The 14,430-nt window shown below is 44.5% G+C and overlaps 1 protein-coding gene across 1 annotated transcript in view; it reads right to left on the bottom strand.

The window, feature by feature from the left end:
* arsb (arylsulfatase B) overlaps positions 1-14,150 on the bottom strand; it is an 80,703-nt gene extending 66,553 nt beyond the window's left edge. The window contains exon 1 of the mRNA XM_073048219.1: positions 13,842-14,150. Within this exon, the coding sequence (XP_072904320.1) occupies positions 13,842-14,138 (297 nt within the window). The 5' untranslated portion in view covers positions 14,139-14,150. The remainder of the gene's footprint in view (positions 1-13,841) is intronic.
* Positions 14,151-14,430: the final 280 nt, after the last annotated feature.

The raw sequence follows: 14,430 nt of genomic DNA, 5'->3' as shown, positions 1-14,430 counted from the left end.
GATTGGAGGTGTGGGTTGAAGAGGTTTCCTGCCCAATAAAAAAGACACAAAGTCAGGTTACTGACAGAGCTTGCTTTTCTCAAGAAAGATCTGTTTATGTGTGTTGTTGCGTGAATGAATTTGCAGGAGAAAATTACTGGTAGCTACAAAACAAAGTACAGCAGGCATCATATGGAGATGCTTTCGGTGGAAAAGTCTGCTGGCCCAGCGTGGGGCTCCATATTTATTTGCTAAACACAAAGGACAATTCCATATTTACAAGGTATAGACAATGCATTCTTCTGAAACTATATACGAACTTCACACCTTCTGATTTGTATCCATCCCACAGATGCCACCATCGTCTATTGACTGAGATTTGCAGTTCTTAGGAATGCATTGTCCCATACTGAATCCACAACACCTTATCAAGGAACATAAGATTGGTAGCCAAAGCCATTTACTAAATGTAAATGACCTAAACCCAAAAATCACTCATCAGTGTGCACCATGCCTCAATCAAAACAGCTTTCCGAGGATCTTCAAAGAAGACTTGTAGAGATGCATGACACTGGAAAAGGCTACAAAAGCTTTCTTCAAGACCGGAGTGATCATCAGTCCACAGAAAGAGAAATTGTCTACAAATGGAGGGAAGTCAGTATTGTTGCTACTCTCCCTAGGAGTGGGTGTCCTGCAAAAATCACCAAGAGTACAAGGAATAATGCTGAAGGGGGTGAAAAAGACCTGCAGAAATCTCTAGAACTTGCTGAAGTCTCTGTTCCTGTGTCCCCAGAAGAAAACCATTGAACAAGAATGGTGTTCATGGAAGGACACCATAGAGGAAACGACTGCTCTCCAAAAAAAAATTAAAACATTGCTATACGTCTCAAGTTTACACAAGATCACCTGGATGCACCATTGTCCACAACACTACCGGGACAATGCTCTGTGGACAGATGAGGCAAAAGTTGAACTTTTTGGCAAAACGCTTCAGATTGACGGGAACATCAAAATAACAACTGCTGTCTCCCCATCACCGTGGAAGGAGCCATATTTGTCTCTTCATTGCTACTGAGGGAGTCTGCAGAATGTCGAAATGTTGAGTGGGCGGTTCAGTTTTTGATGGACTGTAGACCATGGTCTCTCTTTGGGGGCTTTGCTGTTGCTGGCATGGTGGGTGGTGAGAATGCTGATGCTTCATTCTAGAATAAGTGGGGGGAAGCCGATGCTGCTTGCTGCTGTTTGCGCATGGGAGGGGTCAGGGGTTGGGATTCTAGTCTTTTTTCTGTCATTCATTCTTTGTTTTTTTTTAAAAAACTCTGTTTCATGGATGTCTGTGGAGAGTAAGAATTTCAGGTTGTATATTATATACATTCTCTGATATTAAATGGAACCATTGATATGCACACCACTATATTTGGAGGAAAGAGGGTACTAGATAGATAGATAAGATAGATAGATAGATACTTTATTCATCCCCATGGGGAAATTCAACATTTTTTCCAATGTCCCATACACTTATTGTAGCAAAACTAATTACATACAATACTTAACTCAGTAAAAATATGATATGCATCTAAAATCACCCTCTCAAAAAGCATTAATAATAGCTTTTAAAAAGTTCTTAAGTAGTTTACTTAAATACATTGAGTCCTAACCCCGGCACTTTAACATATCTTACTCCTGGCGGTTGAATTGTAAAGCCGAATGGCATTGGGGAGTATTGATCTCTTCATCCTGTCTGAGGAGCATTGCATCGATAGTAACCTGTCGCTGAAACTGCTTCTCTGTCTCTGGATGGTGCTATGTAGAGGATGTTCAGGGTTTTCCATAATTGACCGTAGCCTACTCAGCGCCCTTCACTCTGCTACCGATGTTATACTCTCCAGTACTTTGCCCACGACAGAGCCCGCCTTCCTTACCAGCTTATTAAGACGTGAGGCGTCCCTCTTCTTAATGCTGCCTCCCCAACACGCCACCACAAAGAAGAGGGCGCTCTCCACAACTGACCTATAGAACATCTTCAGCATCTCACTACAGACATTGAATGACGCCAACCTTCTAAGGAAGTACAGTCGACTCTGTGCCTTCCTGCACAAGGCATCTGTGTTGGCAGTCCAGTCTAGCTTCTCGTCTAACTGTACTCCCAGATACTTGTAGGTCTTAACCTGCTCCACACATTCTCCATTAATGATCACTGGCTCCATATGAGGCCTAGATCTCCTAAAGTCCACCACCATCTCCTTGGTCTTGGTGATATTGAGACGCAGGTAGTTTGAGTTGCACCATATCACAAAGTCCTGTATCAGTGTCCTATACTCTTCCTCCTGTCCATTCCTGACACACCCCACTATGGCCGTGTCATCAGCGAACTTCTGCACATGGCAGGACTCCGAGTTATATTGGAAGTCTGATGTGTACAGGGTGAACAGGACCAGAGAGAGCACAGTCCCCTGCGGCGCTCCTGTGCTGCTGACCACCGTGTCAGACCTACAGTCTCCCAACTGCACATACTGAGGTCTATCTGTCAAGTAGTCCACTATCCAATCCACCATGTGAGAGTCTACTCCCATCTCCATTAGTTTGTGCTTTAAGATCTTGGGCTGGATGGTGTTAAAGGCACTAGAGAAGTCCAGGAATGTAATCCTCACAGCACCACTGACCCCATCCAGGTGAGAGAGGGATTTGTGCAGCAAATACGTGATAGCATCCTCCACTCCCACCTTCTCCTTATACGCAAACTGAAGAGGACCCCGGGCGTGCCTGGTTTGTGGCCTCAGATTCTGTATTATCAGCCGCTCCATGGTCTTCATCACGTGCGACGTCAAGGCAACAGGTCTGAAGTCCTACACACCAACAGCAAAACCACACCCCAACTGTGGAGCATGGTGGAAAGAACATCATGGCATGCAGCTGCTTTGCTGCCTCAGGGCCTGGACAACTTGCAATCATTGAGATGACAATGAATTCAAAACTGTATCAAGACATTTTACAGGAGAATGCCAGGGTAGCGGTATGTCACCTGAAGCTTAACAGAAGTTGGATGACGCAACAAGACACAAATCTGAAACGTAAGAATAAATCAACAACACATTGGTTTAAAAAGAGATGAAAATTTGTGCTTTGAAATGGCCAAGTCAGAGTCCACACCTTAACCCAACTGAGATACTACTGCGTGAGCTGGAAGGGGCTGTTCCTGCAAGGTATCCCAGAAATACTGATGAACTGAAAAAGTGTTGTATGGGAAAATGATCTAAAATTCTTCCTTGCCATTGTGCATGGCTGATCAGCAGCTACAGGAAATGTTTGGTGGAGGTTATTGCTGCTAAAGGAGAGTCTACCAGTTATTAAATAAAGGGTTCTCGTATTTTTTCCAGCCTGGACTGTGAATGATTAAACAACATGTTCGATAAAGACATGAAAAGTACAATTGTTTGTGTGTTATTAGTTTCGGCAGATTGGGTTTGTCTATTATTGTGACTTAGATGGAGATCAGACCACATTTTAGGAGAGACTAATGTAGAAACCTAGGTAATTGCAAAGCATTCACTAACTTCTTTTCTTGCAACTGTACATGTTACCACATACTACCCTGAGAAGCAAGCAATCTGTGCAAATACAAAGTAAATAATAAAAAATACTGAGAACTACATTGACCAGACTTCTCACACTTCCCTTAAGTTATTACAAACCTGTATAAAGTATAAAGCTATGAGACATAACCCAGAACATTCACTCTGTGCTGCAACACACAGCTCGAACCACATCATCAAGTTCGCTGATGACACGACCGTGGTGGGTCTCATCAGCAAGAACGACGAATCAGCTTACAGAGAGGAGGTGCAGCAGCTAAAGGACTGGTGCAGAGCCAACAACCTGTCTCTGAATGTGAACAAAACAAAAGAGATGGTTGTTGACTTCAGGAGGGCACGGAGTGACCACTCTACGCTGAACATTGATGGCTTCTCGGTAGAGATCATTAAGAGCACCAAATTTCTTGGTGTTCACCTGACGGAGAATCTCACCTGGTCCCTCAACACCAGCTCCATAACAAAGAAAGCCCAGCAGCGTCTCTACTTTCTGTGAAGGCTGAGGAGAGTCCATCTCCCACCCCCCATCCTCATCACATTCTACAGGGGTTGTATTGAGAGCATCCTGAGCAGCTGCATCACTGCCTGGTTCGGAAATTGCACCATCTCGGACTGCAAGACCCTGCAGCGGATAGTGAGGTCAGCTGAGAAGATCATCAGGGTCTCTCTTCCCACCATCACGGACATTTACACTACACACTGCATCCACAAAGCAAACACCATTATGAAGGACCCCATGCACCCCTCATACAATCTCTTCTCCCTCCTGCCGTCTGGGAAAGGGCTCCGAAGCATTAGGGCTCTCACGACCAGACTATGGAACAGTTTCTTCCCCCAAGCTATCAGACTCCTCAATACCCGAAGCCTGGACTGACGCCTTGCCCTATTGTCCTGTTTATTATTTATTGTAATGCCTGCACTGTCTTGTGCATTTTATGCAGTCCTGTGTAGGCCTGTAGTCTAGTGTAGTTGTTGTGTGTGTTTTTTTTCTGTTTTTTTTTCTGTAGTTCTGTCTCGCTTTTGTACTGTGTCATGTAACACCATGGTCCTGAAAATTGTTGTCTCATTTTTACTGTGTACTGTACCAGCAGTTATGGTCAAAATAACAATAAAAGTGACTTGACTTGACTTGAGAACAGGCTATCACTACACAAAGGAATTGTAAACACAAGAGGTCCCTTTAAATGGATAACTGCACACAGACATTGCTGCTCAGATAAACTCAAAGTAACAGACAGTGGTTTACTTCCCAGCAATATCATTCCTGTAACCACCTTTTCTTAATTTTAATGACTTAAACTATTTAGTAAGCCAACTACCTTGCTAAACTACACTCAGAAAGTACTATAGAACAATCTGCCGGATTTTTGATAAGATTGGTGACTTAACCTGACACAAATACAAAAACAAGTAGTTGAGTCTATTTATCCAAAAGGTTAATACTCACAATTAAAATGATCACCTACATGACCAAAACAGATACTAAACTATATTACCCAGCACTGTAGTGGGCAGAGAGTATTCACCCCAGCAACGTTTATCAAGTTTGAGCCTGGTGTGCATTCCGGCTGATGCCAGCCAGCACTCCTTCTGATCCTGCGGAAAACAGACTTCAGGTCTCGCTTTCTCGAAAGTTCAAGGTTGATTTTGTTCTCAACCATCAAAAAAAAAGGATATTGTTTTTGTTAACCTGAATTTGGATTTAAAAAAGTAACTTGATGAACACACCTGACCTCCATGGAGTGTTCAGATCAGACCACAGCGGCCTTCTCTTCTGATCATTTTAAGCTGTGTTGTACAGCTGGCACCTTCAGTCTAAGAACATGCCTTATGTTTGACTTGACGGGAGCCCTTTATCCTCTTAGTCTACAGTTCAGATTCCTTTTATATATGTCTTTTGTCCCCCCAAAGGAAACCACTATGGTAGAGTTCAAATTAGCTGAGATTTATAATAGCAATGACCATAACATCATACAAATAGGCACATTGTTAATTCAAGATGTTAATTAAAAGGAATGGATTGAGAAACAAACACAAAATGGTGGAAGTCAGGTCAGGCAGCACCTCTGGAATGGAATGAAGAGTCGATGTTTCAGGCCAAGATCCTTCATCGGGACTGGAAAGGAAGGGGGAGGAAGCCAGAAAAAGGTGGGGGAGGGGAAGAGTACCAGGTGGAAAGTGATAGGTGTAGCAATAGCCTTCCCCCACAGAGTCAGTTATTTATTATGTCACAGAAGGATGTAGGGTTGCAAGCTGTCTCAGTCCCAACATTTCAAATCTCCCTCTCTCTCCCCCTCACATATTCTCTGACTCTTATCACACACCTTCACTACCGGCCAATTAATCTACAAGTCACCTTTGGGACAAGGGAGTAAGCCAGGGCACGTAGTGGAATCCCAGGAAGTCACAAGGAGGATGTGACTATACTAGTCAGTCAGCGATGAGATCGATATTGAACTCTGATACCAGGAGTTGTGAAGGAACAGTAATTACCACCATGCTACCATCGTTTTTTACCATTTGTTCTCTCAACTTTAACGTCAAAAATGTATGCACCCATTTGGTTCCTCTTTGTGGTATCTGAGCTCCTGGAACTGCAACTGTAATTTGAGACATAAAGTAAAAATAATAATCTTATTCAAAATCCACTTCTCCCCCGGTTCCACTAACCCCCAGAACAATATTAGAAGAGACGTGACACAGAGTTGAAGTGTGGAGCAGCGGCGCCACCTAGTGGCGTTTATTTGTTACTGGCTGAGACATTGTGTCAGAAACCACATCAGATACACCCAGTGGCCACTTCATTAGGTACACCTGCTTATTAATGCAAATATTATCAGCCAATAATGTGGCAGCAACTCAATACATTAAAGCATGCAAACATGGTCAAAGGGTACAGTTGTTCAGATCAAACATCAGTGGGGAAGAAATATGATCTAAGTGACTAAGTGGAATGATTGTTGGTGCTAGATAGAGTGGTTTGAGTATCTCAGAAACTGATCTGGGATTTGATTTTCACGCACAACAGTCTCTAGAGTTTACAAGAGAATGGTGTGAAAAAACAAAAAACATCAAGTGAGCAGCAGTTTTTGTGCACAAAAAAAACCCTTTTATTAAGAGCACAATGGCCAGACTGGTTCAAGCTGACAGGAAGGCGACAGTAACTCAAATAACTACGTGTTACAACAGTGCTGTGCAGAAGAGCATCTCTGAATGTGCATATCGAACCTTGAAGTGGATGGGATCCAGCAACAGAAGATCATGAACATCAGCACTCAGCGGCCACTTTATTAGGTACGGGAGATACCTAATGAAGTGGCCACAGACTGCACGCCATGATATGCTGCTGTTGAAGCACAGGGATTTTCTCAGTCACAATGCTCATCTCACTCCTTACAACGGAGGCAGCAGAAACAATTACAGTAGGATAGCAGACTGGGGAGAGAAGCACGGCAAAGAGGAACAGGGCTCTTTGGCGCCGAAGTTCAGTAGAGAATGGTGGGAAGCTGCCTGAACAGCCAGCCTCCATGTCTGCCAAGATACTATCCAACTTGGGACCACCACTCCAATCAACCACACCTCTTCCTTGTTGTTCAAGGCGTCCAGTATTTATTGATCCTAACACATTAAGTAGCTTTGATATGAAACTCAACATCCCACCTTAGAATTTCTAATGTTAATTACTCCCTCACGGGTCATCTGTAAGTTCCTTGTTAATTTTCTAGATTATTCTTCATATTTTATTTTGCAAGCCAACATGCTAATAAAGTATACCAGTATACTCTGTGCTTGGCTTTCTCCATTACATCAGGCTTCCTTTTCTCTAGGCTCCCTACTGAACTCAAAGTCTTCCATTAGTCTCCAGTTCCAAGGCTGCCCTCAACAGCACCTCTCTCAAATTCACATGGACCATTTCCGAAAGCACACAAGTGCAATTACAAGAAATGTGCAACCACAAAGAAGACACAATCACACCTCTACTGTTGTTGGTGCTTCTACTTTCTGTGAAGTTTGCATAGACTCAATACGTCACCAAAAGCTTTAGAAACATAAGAAACCTACAGCAAAATACAGGCCCTTCGGCCCACAAAGCTGTGCCAAACCATGTCCTTACCTTAGAACTACCTAGGCAACATTACCTCTAGGCCCTTAAACTCAATCCCATGATTGATGAAGGCCAATACACCATATGCCTTCTTAACCACGCAGCTGCTTTGAGTGTCCTACGGACTTGGACCCCAAGATCCCTCTGATCCTCCACACTGCCAAGAGTCTTACCAGTAATGCTATATTCTGTCATCATATTTGACCTATCAAAATGAACCACCTCACACTTATCTGGGTTGAACTCCATCTGCCACTTTTCAGCCAAGTTTTGCATCCTATCAATGTCCCACTGTAACCTCTGACAGCCCTCCACACTATCACAACACCCCCAACCTTTGTGTCATCAGCAAATTTACTAACCCATCCGTCCACTTCCTCATCCAGGTCATTTATAAAAATCAAAGAGTAGGGGTCCCAGAACAGATCCCTGAGGCACCCCACTGGTCACCGACCTCCATGCAGAATATCACCTGTCTACAACCACTCTTTGCCTTCTGTGGGCAAGCCAGTTCTGGATCCACAAAGCAATGTCCCCTTGGATCCCATGCCTCCTTACTTTCTCAATAAGCCTTGCATGGAGTACCTTATCAAATGCCTTGCTAAAATCTATATACACTACATCTATGGCTCTACCTTCATCAATGTGTTTAGTCACATCCTCAAAAAATTCAATCAGGCTCGTAAGGCGCAACCTGCCCTTGACAAAGCCATGCTGACTATTCCTAATCATATTATGCCTCTTCAAATGTTCATAAATCCTGTCTCTCAGGATCTTCTCCATCAACTTACCAACCACTGAAGTAAGACTCACTGGCCTATAATTTCCTGAGATATCTCTACTCCCTTTCTTGAATAAGGAAACAACATGTGCAACCTTCCAATCATTTGGAACCTCTCCCATCTTCATTGATGATGCAAAGATCATTGTCAGAGGCTCAGCAATCTCCTCCTTCACCTCCCACAGTAGCCTGAGGTACATCCCATCCAGTCCCGGTGACTTATCCAACTTGATGCTTTCTAAAAGCTCCAGCTCTTCCTCTTTCTTAATATCTACATTTTCAAACTTTTCAGTCCAATACCTACCTTCTCAGGCTTTTCAGTCACAGCGTTGCAGCAGTGCACAAACAGCTCCTGCCTGTAACCAGGCCAGTAGAAGCGTTTATGCAGCCTGCCCAATGTCCTTGCAACTCTGAAATGGCCGGCTGCCACCAGCCCATGCACCAACCACAGCACCGTGGCACAGAACCTTCGGGGGACCACCAGGTGTAAGAGATGTCTGTCACCACTGGACAACTGCCACCACCTGAACAGCAACCCGTTGCGCACCGCCAGCATTCCCCACTGACAGTATAGGCCTTTGGTCTTTGACGAACTTATATAGATGCACCATGCAGAGTATCCTGACCGGTTGCATCACAGCCTGGTTTGGAAACAACAATGACCAGGAACAGAAAAGGCTACTGAAAGTAGTGGACGCAGCCCAGCCCATCAGAGCCAAATGCCTCCCCACAACTGAATACATTCACACAGGGCACTGCCACAGAAAGCAGCATCCTTCAAAGGTTCTCTACTATTCAGCCCATGCCCTCTACCACTGGGCAGGAGGTACTGAAGTCTTAGACAGTAGGTGCAGGAGTAGGCCATTCTGCCCTTCGAGCCAGCACCCCCATTCACTGTGATCACAGCTGATCATCCACAATCAGTACCCCATTCCTGCCCCCTATCCCTTGACTCTGCTATCTTTAAGAGCTCTATCTAACTCTTTCTTGAAAGCATCCAGAGAATTGGCCTCCACTGCCCTCTGAGGCAGAGCATTCCATAGATCCACAACTCTCTGGGTGAAAAGGTTTTTCCTGAACTCTATTCTAAATGGCCTACCCCTTATTCTTAAACTGTGGCCTCTAGTTCTGGACTCACCCATCACCGGGAACATGCTTCCTGCCTCCAGCGTGTCCAATCCCTTAATAATCTTATATGTTTCAATCAGATCCCCTCTCATCCTTCTAAATTCCAGTGTATACAAGCCCAGCTGATCCAATCTTCCAACATATGACAGTCCCACCATTCTGGGAATCAACCTCGTGAACCTACTCTGCACTCCCTCAATAGCAAGAATGTCCTTCTTCAAATTTGGAGACCAAAACTGAACACAATACTTCAGGTGTGGTCTCACCAGGGCCCTGTACAACTGCAGAAGGACCTCTTTGCTCCTATACTCAACTCCTCTTGTTATGAAGGCCAACATGCCATTTGCTTTCTTCACTGCCTGCTGTACCTGCATGCTGACTTTCAGTGACTGATGAACAAGGACACCTAGATCTTGTTGTACTTCCCCTTTTCCTAACTTGACACCATTCAGATAGTAATCTGCCTTCCTGTTCTTGCCACCAAAGTGGATAACCTCACATTTATCCACATTAAACTGCATCTGCCCACTCACCCAACCTGTCCAAGTCACCCTGCATTCTCATAACATCCTCCTCACATTTCACACTGCCACCCAGCTTTGTGTCATCTGCAAATTTGCTGATGTTACTTTTAATCTCTTCATCTAAATCATTAAGTCTTCGTCTTAATCATCAGTCTAAGGTCCCACACCGCCAGGTTCTGAAACAGTTATTACCCTACAACCATCAGGCTCTTGAACCGGTGTGGATAACTTCATTCATCACCATGAACTGATTCTAGGATCTACAAACACTCTTTCAGGACTCTTTACAACTCAGCTTCTCAGTATTAATTTTACTTGCACTGTTTGTCTTCTTTTACACAATGGTTGACTGTCAGTCTTTGTCTAATTTTGTAAAGTTTTTTTGTCGTATATTTCTATTTTATTTCTTTATTTCCTGTAATTGGCTGCAAGAAAATGAATCTCTGGGTAGTAAATAGTTTGATAATAAACGTATTCTGAACTTTCTAGAATTCTGTCTCCAGTTCAGGAGATAAGCCATCCGTTGATATCTACTGTGAAACCACCGACTCCTGCAGCCATCGAGACTAAGCCTCTTCCCACCCTGTCTCTTGTATGGGTGCCTCCCCTTTCTCCCAATTTCTAGGTGTCTGCTGCATCTCCTCTCTGCATGAGGCCTTCCAGCTGAAGTATCCCCCTTTTCCAGGAAATTTGGCTTCTCTTTTACTGTGGCTGATGGAGCCTGCTCTGTTTGTAGCTTTTCTACCACCTCCTCTCTAGACGTCACCTTTCCCCCTGGAATCGTCCATGTCCTATACAATATCATTTGTAATTTCCGCCCTCTGCAATGAGATCCCACCACCAGTGACATCTCCTCCTCCTTCCCAACCACCATTCCTTGGCCCCTGACAATTGTGTGACGTGCAACACTTGCACTTGCGCCTCCTCTTTCTCCAACAACCAGAGATCTAAACAACATCTCCAACAAGGCGAAGATACTTGCGATTCTCCTTCGACCTCATCTACTGCACTCGGTGCTCTTAATATGTCCTCCTCCACATTGGTGAGACCAATTGCATCGCCTCCATGCAATCTGTGATGTCCACCCTCAGCTCTAGTTAAATTCCGTTCCCCTTCCACATTGAGCTGCCCATAACTTCACCAGAGTAGTGCACAGAATTAATAGTTCATAAACAGACCATTCTGTCTATAACAGGATTTATACACCACTCAACCCCCACCTGTCATTTCCTTTGTTAAAGATATTAGCATTAACTTTATTCCCAAATTCATTATACCCTTATTCACACTCTCCTTAAATACATCTGTACCTAGATTTAACAATTCCTGCAGTAGCAAGTTCCAGATTCTCAGCATCTGCTATATAAAGAGGTTTATCCCAAACTCTCTTGGTGACTATCTTGTACTAAATTCTTGTAGCCGTGGATGAACCAGGAGGTACGTCATCTGCTGAAGGCTAGATCTGTAGCATTAAAGTCTAGCGACCCGGGCCTGTACCAGAAAACCAGGTATGATTTGCAGAGGGCTATTTCAAGGTCAAAGAGACAATTTCAAATGAGGTTGGAGGTGACATCAGGTGCACGGCAACTCTGGTAGGGACTGCAACACATTGCTTCCTACAAAGTGAAACCCAATAGTATGAATGGCAGCAATGCTTCACTACCAGATGAACTCAACGCCTTCTATGCAGGCTTTGAAAGGGAGATCACAATTACAGCTGTGAAGATCCCTGCTGCACCTGATGACCCTGTGATCTCCGTCTCAAAGGTCGATGTTTGGCTGTCTTTAAAGAAAGTGAACCCTCGCAAGGCAGAAGGTCCCAATTGAGTACCTGGTAAGGCTCTGAAAACCTGTGCCAACCAATTGGCGGGAGTATTCAAGGACATTTTCAACCTCTCACTGCTACGGGCAGAAGTTCCCACTTGCTTCAAAAAGGCAACAATTATACCAGTGCCTAAGAAGAATAATGTGGGCTGCCTTAATGACTATCACCCAGTAGCATTCACATCTACAGTGATGAAACACTTTGAGATGTTGATCATGACTAGACTGAACTCCTGGCTCAGCAACGACCTGGACTCAATGCAATTTGCCTATCACCACAATAGGTCAATGGCAGACACAATCTCAATAGCTCTTCACATGGCTTTAGACCATCTGGACAACACAAACAGCCAAGTCAGGATGCTGTTCATCGACTATTGCTTAGCATTTCACACTATCATTCCCAGAATCCTGATTGAGAAGTTGTAGAACCTGGGCCTCTGTACCTCCCTCTGCAACTGGATCCTCAACTTCCTAACCGAAAGACCACAGTCTGTGTGGATTGGTGATAATATCTCCTTCTCGCTGACGATCAACACTGGCGCACCTCAGGGGTGTGTGCTTAGCCCACTGTTCTACTCTCTACATACCCATGACTGTGTGGCTAGGCATAGCTCAAATACCATCTATAAATCTGCTGATGATAGTAGAATTTGGAGATTGTTGGTAGAATCTCAGGTGGTGATGAGAGGGCGTGCAGGAGTGAGATATGCCAACTAGTGGAGTGGTGCCGTAGCAACAACCTGGTACTTTATGTCAGTAAGACGAAAGAGCTGATTGTGGACTTCGGCAAAGGTAAGATGAAGGAACACACACCAATCCTCATAGAGAGATCAGAAGTGGAGAGAGTGAGCAGCTTCAAGTTCCTGGGTGTCAAGATCTCTGAGAATCTAACCTGGTCCCAACATGTCGATGTAGTTATAAAGAAGGCAAGACAGCAACTACGAGGAAATCTGCAGATGCTGTAAATTCAAACAACACACACAAAATGCTGGTAGAACACAGCAGGCCAGGCAGCATCTATAGGGAGAAGCACTGTCAAGACAGCAACTATACTTCATTAGGAGTTTGAAGTGATTTGGCATGTCAACAACTTCTACAGTTGTACCATGGAGAGCATTCTGACAGGCTGCATCACTGTCTGGTATGGAGGGACTACTGCACAGGACCGAAAGAAGCTGCAGAAGGTTGTATATCTAGTCAGCTCCATCTTGGGTACTAGTCTACAAAGTATCCAGAACATCTTAATGGAGAGTTGACTTAGAAAGACAGCGTCCATTATTAAGGACCTCCAGCACCCAGGGCATACCCTTTTCTCACTGTCACCATCAGGTAGGAGGTACAGAAGCCTGAAGGCACACACTCAGCGATTCAGAAACAGCTTCTTCCCCTCTGCCATCCAATTTCTAAATGGACATTGACTCTCTGGACACTACCTCACTTTTTAAAAAATATACAGTATTTCTGTTTTTGCACTTTTTAACATGTACATGATTTACTCGTTTATTTATTATTATTTATTTTATATTTTTTCTCTGCTAGATTATATATTGCATTGAACTACCATATAACATAACTACAGCTGCTAAGTTAACAAGTTTCACGTCACATGCCAGTGATAATAAAACTGATTCTGATTTTAAGTCTCCAACGATACTCTTCTCCAAAAGCAGAAATATTTTCTCCAACTCTACTCTACCAAACTCTTCACAGTTTTGTGTCCTTACGAGGTCACCCCTCAGTCTTCTCAAGGCGAACGAGACCCAATTAAACCCGCATCCGTTTTAAGCCAACATCACCGCATTTCTAGTATAATCCCCAGCTCCCTTCGCACACACGTACCTGACCCAGCAGGACGATTTGCTTAAAGCTTCTCTAAATGCGAGGACACTGAACCCAGCATATTTTACCTGGTACCGGCCGGTCAGGAGCTGACTACGCGACGGCGTGCACAGGGGCTGCACGTAGTAATTCTCCAGTCGGACCCCCTGGTTGGACAGCTTATCCAAGACAGGGGTTCGAATCTCAGAGCCGTGATACCCGATGTCGTTCCAACCAAAATCATCGGCCAAGATGAACACGATGTGCGGCCGGGAGGCAGCAGCAGCAGTGGAAAGCAGAAGATGAAGGCGAAGCAAAACTAACGGCGACCGCAGCCGCGCCATCCTCCGTGAAGCCCGGAAGATCGCAGAGTAGCCGGAAGACATCAAACACACGGGGAGATGTCATGTGGTTGATCACGTGGCCCGGTCTTTCATTCACAAGATCCAGCCTTTCTGCCGCAGGTCACCGGGTCCCGTGACCCCATCTCTGGCAGGTGATTGGTCCAGAGGTCACTTTCGGCGCCTTTCCGCTGCTGCGCAAGCGCCCTTCTTGGAGGAACTCCGGCAAGTCCTCGTTATTCGCTGACTTCGTATTCGCGAAATAAACCACTGGTTCCCACTTTAATAGAAGCACCTAAAGAACGGGATCGCCTAAAAGATGGACGTGAGTTTCTGT

This window comes from Hemitrygon akajei, chromosome 6 (genome assembly GCF_048418815.1).
Source record: "Hemitrygon akajei chromosome 6, sHemAka1.3, whole genome shotgun sequence".
In the NCBI taxonomy this organism is placed as follows: domain Eukaryota; kingdom Metazoa; phylum Chordata; class Chondrichthyes; order Myliobatiformes; family Dasyatidae; genus Hemitrygon; species Hemitrygon akajei.
This window is presented reverse-complemented; position numbering and strand designations above follow the sequence as displayed.